Source organism: Cryptomeria japonica, chromosome 9, assembly GCF_030272615.1.
Source record: "Cryptomeria japonica chromosome 9, Sugi_1.0, whole genome shotgun sequence".
In the NCBI taxonomy this organism is placed as follows: Eukaryota; Viridiplantae; Streptophyta; class Pinopsida; order Cupressales; family Cupressaceae; genus Cryptomeria; species Cryptomeria japonica.
Genome location: NC_081413.1, coordinates 467,358,225 through 467,380,073, shown reverse-complemented (window position 1 = coordinate 467,380,073; position 21,849 = coordinate 467,358,225). Strand labels below are relative to the sequence as shown.

Genomic DNA, 21,849 nt, shown 5'->3' with positions numbered 1-21,849 from the left:
TACCGGTTTACTGCTAGACTAGTAAAGTGTTTAAGTACAAAGATTTTTGGCATACTAATTCACCCCCCCCTCTTAGTATTCATCAGACACATCTTAGGTGGCTAGATATTTTGCTTTATTTGTATGGACTCATACCTGAACCAATCACTCCAAGAGGTAGATCAAATTGGGTTAATATCATGGACCATGTTGTAGGAGTGATTTATTCTAGTATTGGTCATGATACTACATGTGCTATATCATACCTTGAGTGTCCCCACACACTTTGAACTAGACTTTGGGAGATGCATGGAGACCCTCATATCTCTTCATTCCTGGAGAATCTTGCAATAGATTGTCTTAATCCCCTTGCACATGCAAATTGCATGACCTTTGATAATGACACTTTAGAGGAGCTTGAGTATATCACAGGTCTTGCATGTTTTGATGGATTAGAGGATTGTCCTCATATTCTTATTCCTCGCATTGAGATCTTATCTCAATCATCTTAATATTTTGTTGTTCCTAATGAATTTGGCATTGGCACATGCATGGATCGGGCATTGATTCAATGTAGTAGGACATTATTCTTCTAGATGTGGCTACTTGGGATTCATATCTTACAGTCATATCATCATTGTTTGTGGAGTCTTATATAGCAAATCTAGTATATTATTTTGAGGGTATTCATCTCCTCTTCGCTAATAGCCACATTAGTGTTGTCAACCCATCTCATCATCCATGGAGCTTGTTCATTGTTAGTTTTTGTAGAGTCTTAATTTTTCACTTCATATATTGGTTGGGAATGTATCTGACTGGTTTGTGACAACATCTATTATTGACATAGCGACATATGAGCAATTTCCTGAGGCACACATAGTTTGGACTTGAATTCCTACATCTTTATTTTTATGAGAGTGGCTTTTCATATCTCTAGTGGATTTGTTTCTTCCTAAGGGGAGAAATATATTTTTTAGGCAGTGGATCATGTTTTGTCTTCAAGTGTTCATCATTGGCACATGACCCACTTCTTTATTTAGAGGATTCCAATCCTCATTTTCTCTCTCTTATGGTAGGATATTCATTGTACTATTGTGACAAAAGCAGTCCTTGGGGGGTCACATTGAGTCCTCATTCTTTCTTTCTTTCACTAGTACATTTAAATGTATTTTCTTTCTTGGAGAGCCATTGGGTTTTTCTCCTTTTCACCATTTGTGAGAGTTGCATTGATTTGTATATGGGTACCTAATTAGGCCTTTGTTGTTGGGACCCATTCATGCTTGCATTTTTGCATTCATCTTTAACTACTCCCTAAGTTCATCTTAAGGAGGGGTGTTGGAGTAATTAGGACATTATCTAATTATTTATTTAATTAATTCCTTTAATTATTTTATTCACTTAAGCTAAACTTAGGTGTTTTTTGCTTTTATTTAGTTAGGCTAATAATAGCTTAAGTTGTCTCATTCATTATGATTGTGACACTTGGCGCTAGTTAATTTAATCTTGCATTAGGATTTTGCATCTAGGATTTCATTCACCCTTTTATAAGGATTCATTTATTCATTGTATTATATTTTTTGTGTGCAATCAATACATAATTCTCGGGTTGTGTTGAGCATATTGTTCTTACTCAATCTCCTTTGTGTGATAGGTTTTTTTCTTGCAAATGATTCTTGGCTTGTGAGGTTGGATCATCAACGTCTGCACACTCCAACTTGTCCTACCAATGTTCCATCCATATATGAGGTTGTAGATTTATTGATAATGTATCAACTTTTATAATTTGTATATTGGAAGTCCTTAAGGAAAACAAAAATGACACTGATGTTTTAGTAAGACAAGGGCTACAAACTCTAAAATATATAGCTAAGAAAATAAGTACTTTGAAGGAATGAATAGGTGAAATTAGTCAAATTTAAGCCAATTTGTGAAGCTTTTATTGCATAAGGAAAAGGTTATGCTACATTTGAAACCTAACATTGGACAAAGTGTTTAAATTGGAGATTGAGATTGATAATTTATTAGAGAAGCTAGGATAGCACAAGATGTTAGATCTATTTCCAACACAAATAAACTTAACACAGTCTTAGACATTGACTAGTTGAGTGATGAGGAATATGAAGGCTGGTTGAAAATCTATGGTTGAAGATTTTATTTTTTATCCTTTTATTTTTTATAATTATGTTCTATCTCTATTGAGTTGTATTTAGTAAGGGTGAAGTTTTTTTAGAACAAATCGATGAAATATATAATGATAAAAAAGGGATAACTAAGTTATTTGGCACAACCAAAGGGAAGAATCCCAAACTTTTCTTTTCTAAGCCATTTTAGGATCTATTCTTCGATATTGTCCCCTTTCCTTTTTAAGTTTCAAATCATTTTGAAAGAAAATGGATAGATTATTCATGATTATACCAAGAAATATTTCTTGAAATGATTAATTCCCAAGGTGATGGTATTAGCATGAGTTTAGCTACATATGAAAAGGGCACCTATGCATTTGACACAACTTTTTTAGCTCAATAAGATATCTTAAACTAAGTATACTTGTTATAGAAATGGGAATTTCTAGGAAGAGTGTCATGTTGTGCCTAATATATTTTAGGAACTCTACCTTCTCAAGGATTTTGTCCATACTCCTTTGGTGAATTAATTATTTGATTCTACCAAATATATCTAGCTTCATCTCCAAGGGTAAGTTGTCATGGAAATGACCCCATGTTGTGGCTCCTCTTAATCTTTTAACTTGTTGCTAGGAACAAGCATTTTGCTTCATATGGACACATAAATTGAGTGGAAAGCGAGCTATGAGACCTCCTTGGTTATAAAATATAAGGTAACTAAAGTTTATTTTCATAATCTCTTATCAAAAGTTATCTCAAGAATGGTTTAGAAGATCTCATATCTATCGGCTAGAAATATGGTGGGCATAATGCTACTATGAGTAGGTGGTAAGAAACAATGATGAGAATCCTCTTTCTTTTCAAGGATCAAAATGCAATAAGGAGCTAATGAAATCAAGATAGTGCAATATTCTATTGCTAAATTCTTGGTCTTAACTTGTTGCTAATTCAACCAATTAATTCTTTGTTGTTGAAGAAGTTGGGCCTTGAGTGGAATTTTGGGAGCGCTAAATTACTAACAAACTCAAGATTGCACAAGGAGGTGAGAAGAATTGATCATCCATTATATAAGAATTGTCTCTCCTTTTAAATGGTGAAAAACCATTCATTGTAAGGGATGCAAAAAACTTTGAAAAGATGTAATACATTTGATTATAATTTTAAATAATTTGTAGAGTTGGTCATACATTTATGTTGTAATGATTTTCATGTCTTTTTTTTTGCAAATGCAATATAAGACATTCTTAATTTGAAAGATGAAACTATCTCCATTATCTTATTCATTTCTTTTGGAAATACCATTTTCTAGATGTACACATTTGATGTGATATTGTTAGCATTATCCTGGTTGGTGTTTATAGAATGTTGTAAAACTTCTTGTTGAATATTTATTAATTACATAGGAAAAATTTCACGTCCAACATATTGTATTTAATAGAATACTAAGTACAGTCTAATTGTTTCAAAGTAAGATGTAATTGATAACCTATCTTTCAAGAAAATACCATATATGTTAGGTTGCTCAAGATACACATGAATTATGATTGTTGTTTATTATTAAGATATGATACATGATTATGTGCAGAATATATAAGACACTAGTTTTTGTTATTTTTCTCGTCATCTAATATATTTTATAATTTGGAGGTCCATTATGAATATAAGGAAATAGCAAAACATTATCAATAATGGTATCTTCTTTTTTCATCGTTTCTTATAGTTATGTGGATTTATATATTTGCATCTTTTAACCCTTCTTTCTAATAAATGGCCAACATGATTCAGATCTAGTATTATATATTATATATTAAGGCTTGGCTTATTTAGTAGATAACGTTAAAAGAATCAATCACCTCAAGTAGTTTCAATTGTGTCTTATTTTGAAGAGAGCTTGTCTTTGTTTAATCTTTGAAGGATTTATGAGAGAATACCTCCCTAAGCCTTGCATAACTTAAAGGAGAGAAGGGCTTTCTCTCATGTGTTGATCTTCCAATTACTCTAGAAGGGCTTTCTCTCATGTGTTGATCTTCCAATTACTCTATTTGATTATCTTTTCATTGCTTTTTTAAATGAGGTTTGACTTTCTCTTGAGTCTTAATTTGTAAGAAGTTTTTTATAATAGATTTTAAGTTTGAAACAAGAAAAAAGCCCAACAACTTCTAAATAAAAAATTAAAGGAAATCCAATATTTGAATTGTCTAAATATATTAAAAACTAAAAACTAATATATGTATAAAGTAAAATAAGCTTTCTTTAATTTTGGTTAATATAATAGAATGCAGATATATAAGCAATAATTAATTTAAATCATTTTAATGATGATTTTTGGATTAATGTAATTTTAAATTGAATGTTATTTTAGAGAAGCAAAGGTGAAGATAATAAGTGTATGTAGTTTGATGATTGAAGAATGAAGATTTTAGAATCTTACCTATCACCACCTTGGAAATGATACCTCTTTATTTGTGCAATACTTGTATATATATGCAATATTTGTTCTTTATCCAAGTTTGGTCTACACCTGAGAATTTTTTTTGCATTTGTAGATTCATTTATCTACCATGTGGATTTGATCTCTACAATTTCAGTCTTTCTTTCTAATTCACATAATTTTCCCTTGTCTACTTTGCCTTATTCTCTACTTTCAACCATATTAGTATTATAAATACCTTTAAAGGATTGTAGGTATGCCACAAAGGGAAAAAATTCTCTTAGGTCAACCCTTAGAAAAAGTAAGCAACAAGAAATACTATAGAATGAATATGCATATTCATTTTAGTCCACAAAAGTGAAGTGTTTCACTATTAATTGCTCCTTAAATGATTTTAGGATAAGAGATAATGATTGAATGTGAGAAGATGTGAAATGAGTGTAAAAAGGTGTCTTTAAATACAAGCACACAAGATCAAATTGCAAAACATGTGTCTATTAAGCCTATAAAAACTAGTGGTATGGGTTGGAGTTAACTAAATTTAAATTTAAATTTTAGAAAATTGGAAGTCAAATCCATAAACATGGAGTTGATTCCATGCCCATAGAAATGGCATAGGATGGCTGAAGTGTAAAGTTTGTGCACAAAATGAATACCTATAGGTACAATAGATGTGATTTACATGAAGCAATATACAAAAAAAGATAAGATATTGATGGGTGTATAAGAATGTATCTATGGGATGGTGAATGTTAGAGGAATGAGCCAAACTTCACACAAGATTGTGTCACATAATTGTATCAAGTGATTCTATTGAAATGGATACAAGATTTAATGCCAAATGACATGGGTATGCAAATTTCACCATTACACTTTGCCCCCACTTTTTCGTACGTGTGAATTCTAGAATGATCTTATATTTTAAACTATGTAGCACTCACAAACATGCACATAATGTACAAAATCAAGCCTAAAAGGATATCCTGAGGGTCCACATAAAGTAATAGATCTTGCTAAATATCATCATGTAAATCCTTTCTATGGTGCCCTCTCCATGGGAAACAATAAATAGAGGAAAAATATGCTCACAAGTGAAAAGTGGGTACAAATTATGAGCTTACTTAACTATCTAAAGAAATAAGAAAAATAGAAAATGAGTAAAGCTAGGGAATTTTGCTTATTTTAAAAAATGATACAACTCTCGTGATCATGGGATGAAAAGGCATCTAGAGTGCTAGTGTGTCGTGATATTGACTAGTTAGTTAGTGTGAATATTATCTATGCAGCTCTTGTCACTACTTGAAAGCTAAACAGAGAACTTTTAGTGACAAAAAATGCACCCCCTGCAATTGGTTGCATTAGTAGGAAACAAAAGAATTGTAGGAGAGGAAAAATAGTACATGCAATATAACTGTAAACTAAAGTTGAGCATGTGAGCATGCACATCATGTAGACTAAAAAGTTCTAATAAATGCATTGTGTAATATGAAAGTAGCAAAGAAATCATGTGGGATAGGGATAAATATCAAGGTAGAAGGTTGTCCCATACAGAGAAAAATGAATAATGGCGATAAGGAACACTTGTGTAAGTACATAAGGAACTAGAAAATGCATGTTCCCTTGTTGTTGTAGCACAATCACACAATCGTATAGGAAAGGTAATAGAACCAAGCTACTGATAATGAAGTTGAGGTCAAGGTAATAGTGAGGATGAAATGCATGATCTCTCCTAAATTAAATAGGAAATGACACTAATTTTATGTAAAATGTTGATGAGTACAAGATTCCCCCACGATAAAGAGAAATGTTAAAGCTTTAGCAAGAAACGAGTAAATAGTGTGGGGGAAGGGATGATACTCCCAATTGCAAGGATGTGTTCATGAAAATATAATATGTATATGAGAATAATAATAGATACAATTATGAATAATATGAAAAGGGAATTGCAAACAACATGGGAGAATGAATGATGCCCTTGATGTGGTATGGCAATAGAAGTGCAATGTGTAAGAGGGAAATGACAATGTCCCCTAAAGTAAGGGTGTTTTAATGGAAGCATAATTTGTAAGGGGGAAAGACGAGATGCCTCTAATAGAAGGGAAACTCTAAGAGTGTGATCTAACAACATTGCCTCAATGCATAAGCTATAAAAAGTATGGTATAGTAAAGTAGGGAGGTAAAAAGAGTAAAGGATAAATTATAAAAGAATGGCTTGGCAATGTAGGGAGATAAAAAGAGTAAATCATAAGAATCATGGCATGGTAAATGTCATGTATGAATAATCATGAATAACACAAGCATGCAATAGTAAATATGGGAATGTATGACAAGCATATACTAGGGAATACTACAATAATGAGAAAGCCAAGCGATAAATACAAGAATCATAAAATCATGAATAGAAAAAACAAAACAAGAAAGGATTGACCCAAGTAGGAAATGATAGCAAAGGTAAAAAAACTATAGGTATAAAAAGGATGTGAATAGCCATAAGATGATATATATGGAAGACACGAAAAATGGAACTAAAAAATACCCCAAGCAAGGGAGAACAAGTATGAAGTCAAATATAGAAAGCAAAATGACTACGAAAAGTATAACATAAACAAAAAGTGGAAGTGTAAAAGTAACCAAGGAAAATCAAAACATAAAAGGTGATATCTAAGATATAGGTATATGCGTATATATATTATAGTGGTGTTCTCATATCATTAAACAAAATTGAGAGCCCATATTGACCTCCATATTATTATGATTCTCACATTCCTCTAAGAGATCGATGTCATCCCAACAAAATCCTTAAAGTGTCTTCGTGTTCCTTTTCTTTTCATTCTTCGTTGCCTACCTTTTCAATTATGTGCATTTCTTCCTTGAATCTTTTGTGCTAAGCAAAAATACATGGTTCATGAGTGTAGCATGAGGCACTTCCATTTTCACCCTTTCTTGTTTCTCAATTTCTGGTTGTGGTGGAAATAGGCATTTGGGACACCAAAACTTCTTGATTTAATTTCCAAATAGCCTTTTGTACATTAAATGGGGGTGATTTTGTTACCTTTGATTCTTTTACTTCTTTTTTTTGCTCTTATTTTTTATGTTTTAGCAAATAATGTTGTGTTTGGAACAAAGTGATAGCTACCATGGGCAGAGACTAGAACCAAGTGGATACTTATAGTTGTGATGGAATCCAATAGAAAGAAAAAGAATAATATTCTATCAAAAGGCAACTTAAATCCCTACTTGGAGAGATTGGATGGGCATGAACTATCTCGACAAAAGCTTTTGCAAAGGGATGAAAAGGCACAAATGTGACTATGTAGGGGTGGAATTTTTTATTACAATGAAATTAATAGCCCATGTGAATAGTTTATCAACGAAAGGAGCCAAAGTATTTAATGATGGAATGTTTGGGGAAGAAGCTATGTTGACTTTCTTGAAATTGGGTAAAGAGCTAATCAAATTGCATTTTGGTCATTCTAGAAGTTCCCTCAAATTGCATAGGGATGAATTTGTGCATTACATTATGAGGTATGCAGCATTGAATGAAGATTCAAATCAATTTATGGCTACCACTTTTTCCTTGTTAACTATTTCAAACATAAGATTCTTGTCCCTTCCCATTTTACCTTCTTTCTTCCCCAAATTCAACCTTGAAATATTGTAAAAGTGCTCAAGGAATGATTCCCCTTCACTAGGGTCTTATCCTACTTGTTGCCAATTACATGAAGGCCCAAAATCCTCAAATCCTTTCCTTGAGTTTTAATTTGTGAGAGGATAAGACAAATTTGTCCAATGCCCTAATACCCCTATATACAATCCCTCTTGGGAGAATGTTGTTGATAAGAATCCCATATAGTTGGATGATGAGGAGTCTTCCTTTAAAGATGTAAGTCCTGAATTTCAAGAGAACAATGGGTGCAAAGTTGTGGAGACATTGAGATTATCCTTGGGGACAAAAGAAAAATAAATATTTAGAGTCCCATTTCTCCACATGATAAGCCTATGGTGTCTAAAAATGAGGTTGTTAATATTGGAGAATAAGGCCATTGTTGAGGAAGGGAAGGTGAAAGACAATACCTAGGGTGAACATGTGAGGGGTAAGATTAAGGGAAAAGTCATTAGGGTACTCAAACCATCATTAAGTTCCTCCTTCCTCGAAATATTGGACCCTACTTCAGTGATTCTCAAGGAGTGGCCTAATATGTAAATGAACTCCTCTACTCTATAGGAAATACCTAACATTTTTGGAACTATGTTAGAAGCGGTGGATCCTCAACACTTAATAATTAAATGTTTTTGTATTAAGATCAATAGGTAAATATGAAATTGTCTCTTATAGAGAAGAGGAATGGTGGCCAAATTCAGTTGAATATGGAGGATGATGCCAAGATCTTATAAACTGGGAGGCTATTCTAAAAGTCAATAAACTTAATCAAGACATTGATGATCTAAAAGAGAATGAAGCCTTGATGATTGAAGAACTATAAAAGTGGAAGGAAGACCATGATAAAATATTGGTCATTGTGGAAAAGGAGATCTTTGTGATCAAAGATAACCTCAATAAATTGTCTCAAATCAGCAAGAATACTATCTAGAATAGTCCATATGCTCAAGAGGAGAATTGTAATAAAGTTAAAGAGGGTCTAAATAGTCTATTAGAAGCAACAAGAAGAGACTCTATGATAGGGAGAAAAGTGATGACAAGATGTTACGTAGTTGAATGATAAGATCTATTCTTAGGAGCTAGAAGTGGTTGAGACTTTAGAGAAACTCTAAGGTCGGGTTGCCCTTTGTCTTTTTGTGTGTTCTTTGTTTTTATTTGTTTGGTTTTATTTGGTCTCTTCTTTGCAACTATTTTTTTGTGGTTTTGTTATTAGTTTTATGATGCATATTTGATTGTAAAGCTTTTTGAGTCTCTTCAAAACTTGTTTTTACCTATTAATTAAAAAGTTAGGTTTTTTGGATTTTGTTTGTTACTCCTTTTTCTTTTGTTCTTTGTTGTTCTTAAAACATATCTTGCTACACCTTGTGAATTCCTTCTTCATCTTTGTATGAGTTGTTTTGGGAGTTGGGACATATGTGTCTAAAATAAAGTTATGCAACTTTGCATTTGGATGAGATCTATCTCTTGGCTTCTTAACTACTCTTCCTTCATGAATGAACTTGACACATTGATGTACCACTAAAGGAAAAGGAACCACTTTAAAGTGCTCTAGACATGGTCTACCAAGTAATATGGAAAATCTATCTTTAGCAAGAATGACATGGCATAAGACTTGTATTTTTTTGGGTCCAAACTTAAGTAGCAAGATGACACAACTTGGAAGTATCAATTGATATTTCATTTGTCATCTTTAGTGATGTGTCTAAATAATCATAAGATTTTGGTTTGATGCACGTATGAATGACAAAATCTTTTATGTAGATTATGTTAATTTGTAGGATCGACAAGAACATAAAAATTGATATCCCAATACCTTAATATGATGTATAATTGTCCATAATGATTATTCTATGGTATCTCATTATCATAAAAAGCAATTGGTGGAGTACGACCACAAGTAGAAGATATAGCATAAACTTCAAGGGCATCAACAAATGCATGTGTATATGATATCTCATCATTTGCATTTTTATCCTTATCACGTGCCTCAACACTATTTAAATAACGTTGAAAAAGCATAATATATTTTTGCAATTGACTAAAGGTGCAACTCATGGGTTTCCATTAAAATCAATGCCTTAACTTTGATCACATTATGATGTATGATATCTTGTACCTTTTTCTTAAGAGCTATAAAAGATTGAGTGTAATGAACCTTAACTTGGTGGAAGTTACAAAATGCTTGGTCATTATATGTTCTAAGTGGTGGCTAATTGGGATTTAAAACACACACACACACCAAAAAAAAAAGAAGAGAGAGAGAGAGAGAGAGAGAGAGAGAGAGAGAGAGAGAGAGAGAGAGAGAGAGAGAGAGAGAGAGAGAGAGAGAGAGAGAGCTTCTTAGGAGTAATCCCTCAAGAAACTTGATTTGTAATTTATGATTGTCAAATTGGTGTTAAAGTTTGTCACACCAAGATTGAAATGAAATGACATAATCATTGATAGGTTTATTATGCTTTTGTGTATAACTAGTAAGGTCATTAACAATGACCTTCGATTCCATGTTTACATTAAGGTGTTGTAAGAATGTGGTAACAAGATTATCAAAGCATTTAATAAAACCTAAAGGCATTGACAAATTGGTGTTAAAGTTTGTCACACAAAGATTGAAATGAAATGACATAATCATTGATAGGTTTATTATGCTTTTGTGTATAACTAGTAAGGTCATTAACAATGACCTTCGATTCCATGTTTACATTAAGGTGTTGTAAGAATGTGGTAACAAGATTATCAAAGCATTTAATAAAACCTAAAGGCATTGAATAAAACCATTGGATAGCATGGTCCTTCAAGATTTGTGGTGACAATTTAGTTATAATGACACCACCTTAAGCGAAGTCAATGTATGCAATTGTAAATGATGGTAAATGAATGGTTGGGTCTCTCTTTCCATTGTACAATTCAAATCAAGGAGCAACAACTCCTACAATCAAATACAATTACGCCAAAGCCAAAAAGCTAAAGGTGTGCAATATGGATGATTGTAGGCAATATTATTATCATTTTTGTTATCATTGATTTCCTTCTTTCGATTTACTAATTCTTGCACTAGCTTATTTGAGTTGGTAGTGGGAACAAGAGTTGTATTGGGATCGTGTGCAAAGGCAAATGAAGTGAATGTGAATTGTGATATAGAAAGCACATACGTAGTGGCAAACGGGTTGGATACAATGTGGTAAGTGTTTGTCATGCTATGTGGGTAGAGGATGTAATATTGGTGGGCTACATAAGTGATATGGTTAGATATGAGTGGAATACTTGTGGGAATGGAAGCATTAGTAGAGGTAATGGCAAGTGTAACAAAGTCCATGGCTAAGGAAACATGAAAAATTGAGGTCCCTAGGCCAACACAAGGTTAGGTAGGGTGGGTAACAAGTATAATTGCTAAATAAGCACAAGCACCAAAATTTAGAATGGAGATGGATCAATAAAGCATGAGAATGAAAAGGTAAGTGATTTGAATCTAAAAGATGTAGATCTAAAATCAATTGAACTTGCGTTAGGCTTAATCTAGAAGCAACAAAAGACTTTGATTAATTAATGATGATTTGCAAGATATGTAATTTTAATTACAATTTTATTCTAGAGAAGCAAATGTGAAAATAATAAGGGTACCTAGCTCAACCACTAAAGAATACATGCCTTTGATAAAGATTTTAAAATTTAGTATGTCACCATCCTAGAAATGATACCACTCTATCTATAAAATGCCTCAAATTCCATGCAAGCCACGTGCTTTGGTATGTCACCATCCTAGAAATGATAGGACTATATATACAATGCCTCAAATTCCATGCAAGACATGTGGTGTGTTTGTCTTGCTACCTTCTCTACCCTAAAATCTAGTGATATTTATAAATATCTATTGTCAATCGCCCTAGAATGATTATGCAAATTTATTTTAGAGCACCTAATTGAAAGGTTTTGCTATTGATGGCTTATTAAATGCTTCTCAAATAAGAGAACAATTAAATGTGTAAGGATGTAAAATAAGTGCAATATAAATGCAAATAAATACATGCACATAGTATCATATTGTAGAAGTGTTTGTTTGATTGATTCATATTGGCTAGTAAAATGGTCAAGGGTTGGCTAAATTTTAAAATTTGAGAGGTAAATAATGGATATGAGGTTGAGATTGCACCCGTAAAAACAAGCAACCTTGAATGGTAAAAGAGAAAACTTCACACATAACAACATATACTATTTATCTTATAAAGAGGGTGGTTCAACAACTATTAACAACAAATAAAAAAGCCTAAAAATTCCATGAGATTTCCGAGGACCACTTTGATCCATACATCATATCATAGCTGGATTCCAAATCTTTACCACTTTCATTTATCGCAGTTTTCCCAGCCTCCATGGGAGCAAAGACTACGAGGCGGATAGAGAATGAATGGATAAACCTCCACACATGGATAATGAATAGATAATCCTGTATGCCTTCCGCACCTCACTCAATTGATAAACATACCATACAATAATAAAATCTCAACCCCATTTATGTTCTCTCCTTGTACTATTCTTCTATCCTGTCGTCCCGTATCAACTTTATAACTTATTTTGCAAAGTAAAACGTTTTACTTTATGAAGCACTGACCAAACCAAAATGGTCTGCACCTCACATACATCCAAATTGTGGCAAGATCAGATCCAGTTAGCATATTTTATTATCAGCTAGGTAGATATGTGAAACTAAAATACAATACTGTAGCACATCCACCCAAAGATGATGACAAACATTATTATGAATCAAACCAGATTCAATCAATCAAGAAACAAAGTTAGATTCTTCTCCGTATAGGCAAATCAGTGATGTCATCGGTTCTGTGAGAAATATCTTTTCATATTAGTGCAAACACGATCGTGGTTGTTTATTGTTTGGAATTAAACTATGATTGAGATTGAGCTTGGCATTAAAGAAAGTATGCCACACCTATGCATTTTATTCTATGACAATTAACCAAAATAGCACAGGATGTAAAGACTGAATTCTCTCTCTCTCTATACATATATATGTATGTATACACAAGCATGGTCTTGGTTGATTGACATCAAGTCAAATCAAATCAAAAAATCACCATCCACCTTTCCAAATTTCTTCACAGGAAATAGCATCTCTGCCTGTTGCAAAACACGGATGCACCCTTTTCATTCAAATTGTAGAATATTTTGCAATTAAGGTAATATGAGCATAAATGAAAAAGAAAGGAAGAAATTACCCACAAAAAAGGAAAGGTTTACTGTACTGAACAGGATGAAAGTAGGCAAGGTTCTTCCGTTGCAATCATGCCGTGTGAACCTTTGTATTCACTGATCTTAACCAGTAGGACATCCAAACACTGTTAACTTGCATCAGCAATAGTATCTATCCACCCATGATAGATTGTAGTTGTACATTATGCATATTCAAAAATTATCAAAACTGACAAGAAGTTCCTAGTCTCGACATCAGGCAGAGATTCCTTGCTTTCCGGTTTGCAAAAGCCTCAGGCAGTAGCCGTTGAAAGCACTCCATAAATATGCTCCACTCCTCTTCAGCCATTTCATTCAAATTTAAACCAACCAGATTTTCTCCACTGCGATCTTGAGTTGTCTGAGCTTTTTTTTGGGAGCTTACTGCCCTCGTGCTAGGCTCACTTCGTGCTTCAGCAATACCATGTATCCCCCTTTTACTACTGCTGCTGTTGCTCCCAATATTTCTTTTACCACATTTTTTTCTTACTGTTTTAGGGTCAACAACAGAAGCTCCTTGATTTTTAGGGACCGTTGCTGCTGATTCTTCATCAAGATCAAGAGTTGCCTCTTCTAAAACATCTGAGATTGCACTAGATCCTTTGATAGGATTGAAGCAAAAGAAACTTTGAGTAGATTCACTTGGCTTGAACAAAACAGAAGAGGTTTTAGAAGTTTCGTGCTGCAGAGTAATGGAAGACTGAGGGAGACTAGAGCATTCTCTTTTTGACATGGATGACAATCCAATCTGGTGGTCTTCTTGATCCATATGTAATTGAAGAGACAGTTCATCTGCAATACTTTTAACCAGAGAGCGAGATGATCGAACTAGTGAGAGTTCATGATCTGCATCCAACTTGGCTAGAATGCAAATATTTTCAAGCTCGCTTAGTTCATGATCCATTGTACCAATTTCTCTGGTCATCATGCTTCCAATTTCTGCAAGTGATAAACCAGCTACAGCTGCTTTTTGCAAAAAGGCAGTAGTTATCATTAGGACCCTCAAGCAAGATTCCCTCAGCATAGGTAATTCTTTACGTAGCAACTCAGCATCACTTGCTGCATTCAGGTTTTTGATATACTCCAACTCTTCCTCTGAGAAGGGCAAGGAAGCCTGCGGCCAATGAAGCCACTCGAAATAAGGATCATCGATTGCTTCTGGTAAACAAAGTCCATGGTCAATCGGTATCAACTCCAGTGCATCATATACACGCAAATCAAACAATGTCCAATTATTACATTTTTCTTCTGCTAACCTTTTTACAAGAATATTGCCTGCATGTCTGTCAGTGTTCAAAATTCTCACATCAAGAATACCTATTCTATGTACAGCTCCTACGGGAAACTGAGATGTACCATGTTCGCTTGCATCATATTCATGTGGTACAAATCTCTGAAGGGATCCAATCTTTACAAAGGGCTCTGAGTTACAAGGCAATACAGTAGTGTTCACATTGAAATTTGAATGAGTAGCTTTAACGAGAGCTGTAGGTGGTACTTTTGCAAAGTGGTCATGATCCAGTAAATATGCAGCCACCTCTCTAATGCCAGTCTCTCCAATTCTTATGGACCTCTTAAGACCTGGCTGTCCTAGTGTCTTCCCCACAAAACCATTTGGATTATTGGGAGCGAATGGCTCTTCATCTGTAGGTTTAACTATAGCAATCTTTTTCCCTGCAGAATTTTGAATGAAATATGCTCCTCCTAAACCACCATCAGCAGGAATTGGTTCAACCCCATTATCCAAAGCTTTCACACATTGTCTAACCAATTGCCTGACTTTAGGGCATCCATGAGATCCACCTATAATCTCCAGAGGTTTGTTACGGCCCTTCGAATTTATCTTGCCTACAACAGGTGAAATACAAGGCGTTGATGAGGTTCTGTACAGTCCTCTTATGAGCAAAATAGGAGAATCATTTCGTACTTCATTGAAATCATGTTCTAGCACCACATCTCCAAATGTAAGGGCACTCTGCTCTGTTGGCAGACACAGTGCTACCTGGAGCTTCTTTTTTATTGTCTGAACCTTGTCGTCCCTGTCCACCTCTATACCCAAGACATTACCAATATCTGTCTGCACAAAAAGTCGACGGAGGCCCATTTCTCTTCTGTACATACTAGATACCCCGCTAGGAACTCTGTCAAGCACTGGAGCTGGTGCTTGAAGGCGCACTGGACTAGAACTGGAAGACATGGTAGGAAATTACTAATTAGTAATTAGAGAACAACCAGATGAATAAGTCGGCAACTGGTTATTGCTTAACTGTCAGCAACAAGAATCACCCAAGGCTGGAAAGCCACTAAAGACTTATAAACCTTTCCAACCAAGGGCATACAATCATTTGACTATGTCATCAACGGGAAGAGTTGAAACAAAATGCCACTCCTAAATCCAGGTAGCCAGAATCCTTGGTTAACTGCACTGTTAACTCTGAGAAAAGATAGCTGAAAGCCTGAAGAAGTAAACCATAGAAGCTACACAAATATTGACCACGGCCTAGATCTTCTTAATATTAGAAGACATAATCTGCAAACAGTAAAACAACAGTACTTGGAATATGTGTACCCTTCAAGAGCCATGGAACTTGATGAGTCCAAAAAGTACAAAATCTCAAATGATAGGAATCAAATTACTGCAATACCCTTTCGCGGGAGTGGAGTTCTTACATGTAAGCACCCAACCAATCTAACAAAGGGCAAGATCAGAAGAAACTGTTTGTTTCTCCCCAAATTACCCCAGGGAAAATGCTCTACTGAAAATAGAACACAAGAACTTCAGCATCTGCATTTTCACAAAACAAAACAAAAAGAATTAAATTTTCTTTACTTCCATGAAAGAAAGAAAAAAACAAAACTAAGTTAAGGCAAAGATTTAGTGTTCCAATGTTTTGCCTCTTCAAAACATCTCATATGCTTCTCCTTTCTGTGAAGGAAAATAAACTAAGTTGATACAATAATACCTTAATTTTCTCATTTCATTTTTTAAAGACAATAATACCTTAAATTTTCTTGATTCTGTGATAGAAAGGCAAAACAATTATATTGCAAATTGCCTTGCACTTGCCGAAACACCTTAAATTTTCTTCATTTCAATGAAAAGAATAGGAAAAAAGCCTACATTAATATCAAGCTATCTTTTTACTCCATAAAACTACCAATTTCCTTTGGCATATTGTTTCTAAATGCAAAACAGAACAAAATTTCGGGATCAAACTTGTGTGAAGATTTGCAATCCAAAAGTGTCAGTATATAAGGCAGTGCCCTTTAATTATGTATAACTAAAAATTAGACTATATTGATTGATGTTACAGCATAATGAATTCATTTTAGAAAAGGTGAATGTAGAGATCGGACTAAAATATCAAAAGAATTCTATTGTGTAAGAATGGAGTGGTTAATTTTTTTCTATTTTAACATCTTTGATGATTCTTTAATCATCGGATCGGTTTAGGAATGCAATGGACCCTGGCCATTGCATGTCTTGTAACATGGGAGCAGAATTTTAAGAACTGGTTACAAAATCTGTGTGATCTGGACCTTCTAGAACTTGTTTGATCAATACAAAACATGAAGAATCAAAACAAAAACAAGCCTTTTTTAAGGTCTGTTTAACCAATAGATTATAGAATACACATTAAACATCAACGCAAAAGTGATACTTGATAATTAGTACAAGTAAAACCTGAGCAGGAAGGAATTTTATGAAATCGAAAAGATTATAAGCTTCACAGTGCAAGTTTTTTTTGTTAAAATCTGAAAAAGAGATGCAAAAAAGTATAAAGCAATGCCAACTCCTCAAACTCTTCAAAAGACGAAGTAAATAAAAATAATGAAAGTTTACCATCCACTGAAACGACCAGTAACCCAGAAGACCTATCCGGGGGCTCGTGATTTTCTTTATGATAAAATATTTAAATAATGAAAAGGTGTAGGTTTCTGAAGTTCTTTCAGGTCAGAGAAGTATACTTAACCGTGCGATCCATATTTCTCTTGTGCAAGACGTAAGAAATTATGTTTCCAAGCGATATTTTTATTCTCATAAATTAAAGATTTAAACATTTTCTCGTCTTCAAGAGTTAAAAGCGTGATCTTTGAAATCTAATGATGATCCAATATCTAAGAATAAATCCAGAGTTTCAGCAATTTTGCAAGATTTTCAATTCTCTACTAGAAATTTAACCTTAGGCTTAGGTTTCACCCGATTTCCATCTCTTCCTTGACTGTTCTGCTGCATCCAATAGACGCCCCAATGATTTAACACTCAAACATCATCCATTCTGCCTAAGCGGGAGGCCAGAGATTGAAGAGACTATTACAATAGTTTACGATACCCTACCACATTTTCAAAAGGACATTGATCTACAAAACCAGGAAAACATAGAGAAATCATATACACCTTATCTGTCTTATACAGATTTACATGACTCTTACCTTTACTAAGTTGCACTTTACCCTTGAAACTGTAACTATCAAAAGGGAGATCTTAAGCGGTATAAATATTAGGTAAATGAAAAACAATTTCCACAAGGTGACCTTCTTCATCATATTAGCACCGAGAGCTTGTAACCATAAAATTTATGGATTCCTCTAAAATCTCATAGCAAGCCCTCAGGGTATAAATCTCCTTTAATAAATATTGAAATTAATTAAATTTCCACTACCAACTCCGTGAGGGGCATACACACAGATCTAATCAAACAAAAATTCCCCAAAGCAAGATTTCAAAAGAACAGAATCAAATTTGAAAACATCACGAATCAATTCTTGTTAGGTCCAAATGCCTCACACGATAAAGCGATTAAGATGGATTAGAATTCGAGACAAATTTTGCAATTCGAACTAAGCTTAGGAAGTCATTTATCCTTCCAACAATAAAATTAAAAATAAAAGATTCAAATCTCACATCAAAGATTGCAAAGAAGTTTTATCTTTTCAATAATAATAAAAAATCAAACTTTATGGGAGCAAGAGTTCATGTGGATACCTCTTCTATTAAGATTGAAGGAAAACTCTGATCTCATATCTTATATGATATTTCTGTAAGATTTGAACCTCAACAATAATTACAATCAATGAACAACTCATTGATAAATCTCACATTCAATACAGACATTGCTTAAAAAGCAACAAAGATGACAAAATAAAAAATCAGAACTTAAGAAAATCAAGGCCATAAAATAAGCAGCAGCTTACCCGTCAAATGTCGATTGGTATGCTGGGAAGGGGTTGCACCATCCACCAATTTCCCCCTGGCCTCCCTTGATAATGACAGACCACCTGAGATAATGACAGGTCGGGAAGACAAACAAACTAAACTGGAAAGCAAAGATAAGGGAGAAAAAAGGGTCTGGTCCGAGAGAAGAGCGCACAACCCTACCATTAACAGGGAGACAAAGTGACAGTAAAGAAAAAAGTTAGAAACCGCTAGCACGAACCCCTACCCCTTTCTGTGAAAAATTCAAGGCGGACCAAAAAGGATAAAGAGCGTTGGAGTGCAGAATAGGAAAGAAAGGGAGGTTTGAGCAGCAAGTTTAAAAATGTATAGAGCTAGTGTAACTGCTCTCCCTTCCTCACTTCCTTCTTCTAACGTCTTGTAGAAGAAAGAAAGAAGGGGAGGAATTTTTAAACAAGCGGAGTGGGCAAGCATTGAAAAAGGAAATTTAGTTTTTTGACCAGTTGGTGAGGTGATCGAGAAGCGCCAGCTGTACTAGGAAGTGTCCACGTGGCAGATGCGATGTCTTCTTGCTATTCTGGACCCGTACCTCTGCATAACTGCAAATTCCAATTCTTCATTATCCAATTCTTCATTATCACATGGAAATTTTATAATCTTTGGTAAGAATTTGGTCTATATGATTTTGGTTTTGTGGAGGTCATTAAAATTCCTTCATTCATGATATGGGTCAATTTTGAAACTGTAAGATTGATTTTAAATATGTAGATTAGATCTATGTAAGTACAGATTTTAATCTGATTTTTATAAATCTTTGAATTTTTTATTTTGTTTATAGTCTATTTAATTATTTGGAGAGGCCTATTACACACACAAAGTTATTTAATTTGACCTCAACGAATTTGTCATTAAAGAACATTTATTGGCCTAAACCTCTCAGGGCTGAGATGTTGGAGGAGTCACAACTCCCTCCTAGACCATGTTAACTTCCTTCTCCAGGAAGAGAAATCCAAAATCTTCACTAATGATTGAGCGGCTACCAAGTGCTTCCCTTACCCTCCTCTCTTCCCTCGGGGCAGTTTGGAGGTGGCGGTTTCATAATTCAAATAATGGGAATATCCCTCTGATCCCTTTTGATGTGGTGGTGACTCGTTCGACCAAGCTGGCGATGACGCACACGTTGATGTGTTGGCATTTCACTTGGGCTTGTAGAGTCATGATGAGGTACAACTGGATTGGAAACGTGTCGGTTGTTGTCGATATTTGTTGGCTCTTGATGCCTCGTAACTAGGAAATCATTTCTAAAAGTGACTTCATTTTTTCCCATGCGCCCAACTTTATTTCTCATTTATTAATGTCGGGCTCACACACTTCCCATTTTCTCTTCTTGGCTTGCTTCTCGAAGGGTCTCTGCAACTTTCTCTTTTTCATGACTAAAGAAGCTCTGTTGGCGAAAGATATGGGGGGCGACAAAGTTAGATATGAACTGGATAATCTGGATGATTTTAAAAACGACCCCCTGGTCTAGAACTTTTGTGTTGAAGGTGGGGTTGTCGATTTTCTGGATTGCCTGAAGGGCCATGATGAGCAACTCTCGACTGCTTTCGCCTCTTCCTGGTCTGGGAGGCGGGTCTCGGTTGGCGGCATTGCCTTTGATGTCTCTAAGGAGACTATTGCCCAAGCTACGAAGTTGACCCTTGATGGCCGTCGCTGGAAGCGTACCAGTCATGTTGCAAACAGTGAAGGTTTGAAACGGTTCTTCCATAACCGCGAAGTAACCGCGAAGAACCCGTCAAGCTGCAAGGTGGGTTTGCTCAGGAGGAGTTCAAGCACCTGTGGAACATGATTGCCTCATGATCATGAAGTACTTCACTCTCGAAGGCAAGTATAAGGTATTCTACTACTACCATTTGCCCCTCCTCAATCACTTCCGTAACAATGATTTGCTTTGTCTGTCATTTTATTTACTGCACTCTATAAAGAGCTCTATTAAAGACACTATGGACCCCAAACATGGGGATAAGACTCCCTACCTCCTCCACCAGGGCCTCATTTATAGGTTGTATAAATTCCACGAGGCTCTCTGCCCCCCCTGAAATCTTTCGCTCTCTCAGCCCCCCATGTCGACTCCCCAGCAGCTCGCGGCCCTGTCTATGGCTTTCCCTAGATTCTTCCAATATCCCCATGAGGGCTTTGCTATGACCACCATGTCCCTTCCTTCTTATGCCTCAACTATTTCCTTATCGGCAGTCTCCCCTAGTTTAACTCTTTTCGCCTCTCCCAGTGCTTCTCGCTCCCTATCCAAGGGCAAAAGCAAAACCCCCGCTAAAAGCGAACGCATTGTCTTTGATGACAATTCTTCCTCTGAGGACGCTGAGAACGACAATCCTTCCCCGGATTCCGAGTTTAAAAGGAGATACTCCAAACTTGCTTCCAAAAGCCGCAGAAAGAAGACCCCAGTGATCGAGAATCTGGACTCTGAGGAGGACCCCATTGGGGATAAGAAGGAGGAGGGCTCTAATACCACTATGGGGGCCCCTGATGGGGATGCTGTGGATATGAATGTGACTAGGGACCCCATGGTTCTGACCACTGTTGGTGTCGTTGACATGAGTATCTCTGAAATGAAAACCCAGGACCTCATTGATGATAAGGATACGACCCCTATGAACACAAACACTGAGGGTCTTATGGGAATGAAAATCTCTGATAGCAAAGCACTGGAATCTGGTAATTTGGATTCAGATTCTAAAATGACTGAACAGGTGATGCATTCTATCCCTTTGATGGGTCTGGTTAATGATAGTGATAACTCCCTTGTTGGTGGTGTGCCCAAAGAGACTGAAGAAACTATAGATGACTTGGCTGCTGAGAACCCCCAAGAGGTCCCTACTCTCCAACAAATGGAAACGTTGAGCACGAATGTGCTAGACATCACGCAGAGAATTGAAAACCTTGGCCCTGTGCTTGATCAACAAACTATCAAGGAGGATGTCAATCGACTCAAGAACAAGATGGAGGCTTGGGGAGCCCAAATGGTGGTCCTTAACAAATTCTATGTGCAGGGTTTACATAGCTCTGCGCACACCCTCTCTTTGTCGAGGGAATGCTACGCGAACACTGAGGAGGACAAGCAGGAAGCTACACTGAGGAGGACAAGCAGGAAGCTAGGGACCTCTACAAGTTCCTGTCAAACGAATAGAACAATGTTATGGATGCCAATGGGGTGCACAAGGCA

The 21,849-nt window shown here is 35.5% G+C and overlaps 1 protein-coding gene across 6 annotated transcripts; it reads right to left on the bottom strand.

The window, feature by feature from the left end:
- Window positions 1-12,971: 12,971 nt before the first annotated feature.
- LOC131075922 (phosphatidylinositol 4-kinase gamma 6) lies at window positions 12,972-19,074 on the bottom strand. Of its 6 annotated transcripts, none has more exons than XM_058012878.1 (4): window positions 18,632-19,074; window positions 16,106-16,220; window positions 13,423-15,965; window positions 12,972-13,324 (listed from the first exon to the last, which is right to left on the bottom strand). In XM_058012878.1, the coding sequence occupies exon 3, from the start codon at window positions 15,630-15,632 to the stop codon at window positions 13,620-13,622; it is 2,013 nt and encodes a 670-aa protein (XP_057868861.1). In that variant the 5' UTR covers window positions 15,633-15,965; window positions 16,106-16,220; window positions 18,632-19,074; the 3' UTR covers window positions 12,972-13,324; window positions 13,423-13,619. The 6 variants fall into 6 exon arrangements, with proteins under 6 accessions (XP_057868861.1, XP_057868862.1, XP_057868864.1 ...); XM_058012879.1 differs by adding an exon at window positions 18,423-18,475 and having other exon boundaries at window positions 13,423-16,220; window positions 18,632-19,067; XM_058012881.1 differs by having other exon boundaries at window positions 16,081-16,220; window positions 18,632-19,067.
- Window positions 19,075-21,849: the final 2,775 nt, after the last annotated feature.

Bases quoted from the DNA above. Each gene is read 5' to 3' on its own strand.
- LOC131075922 (XM_058012878.1), bottom strand. From the start codon at position 15,632: ATGTCTTCCAGTTCTAGTCCAGTGCGCCTTCAAGCACCAGCTCCAGTG.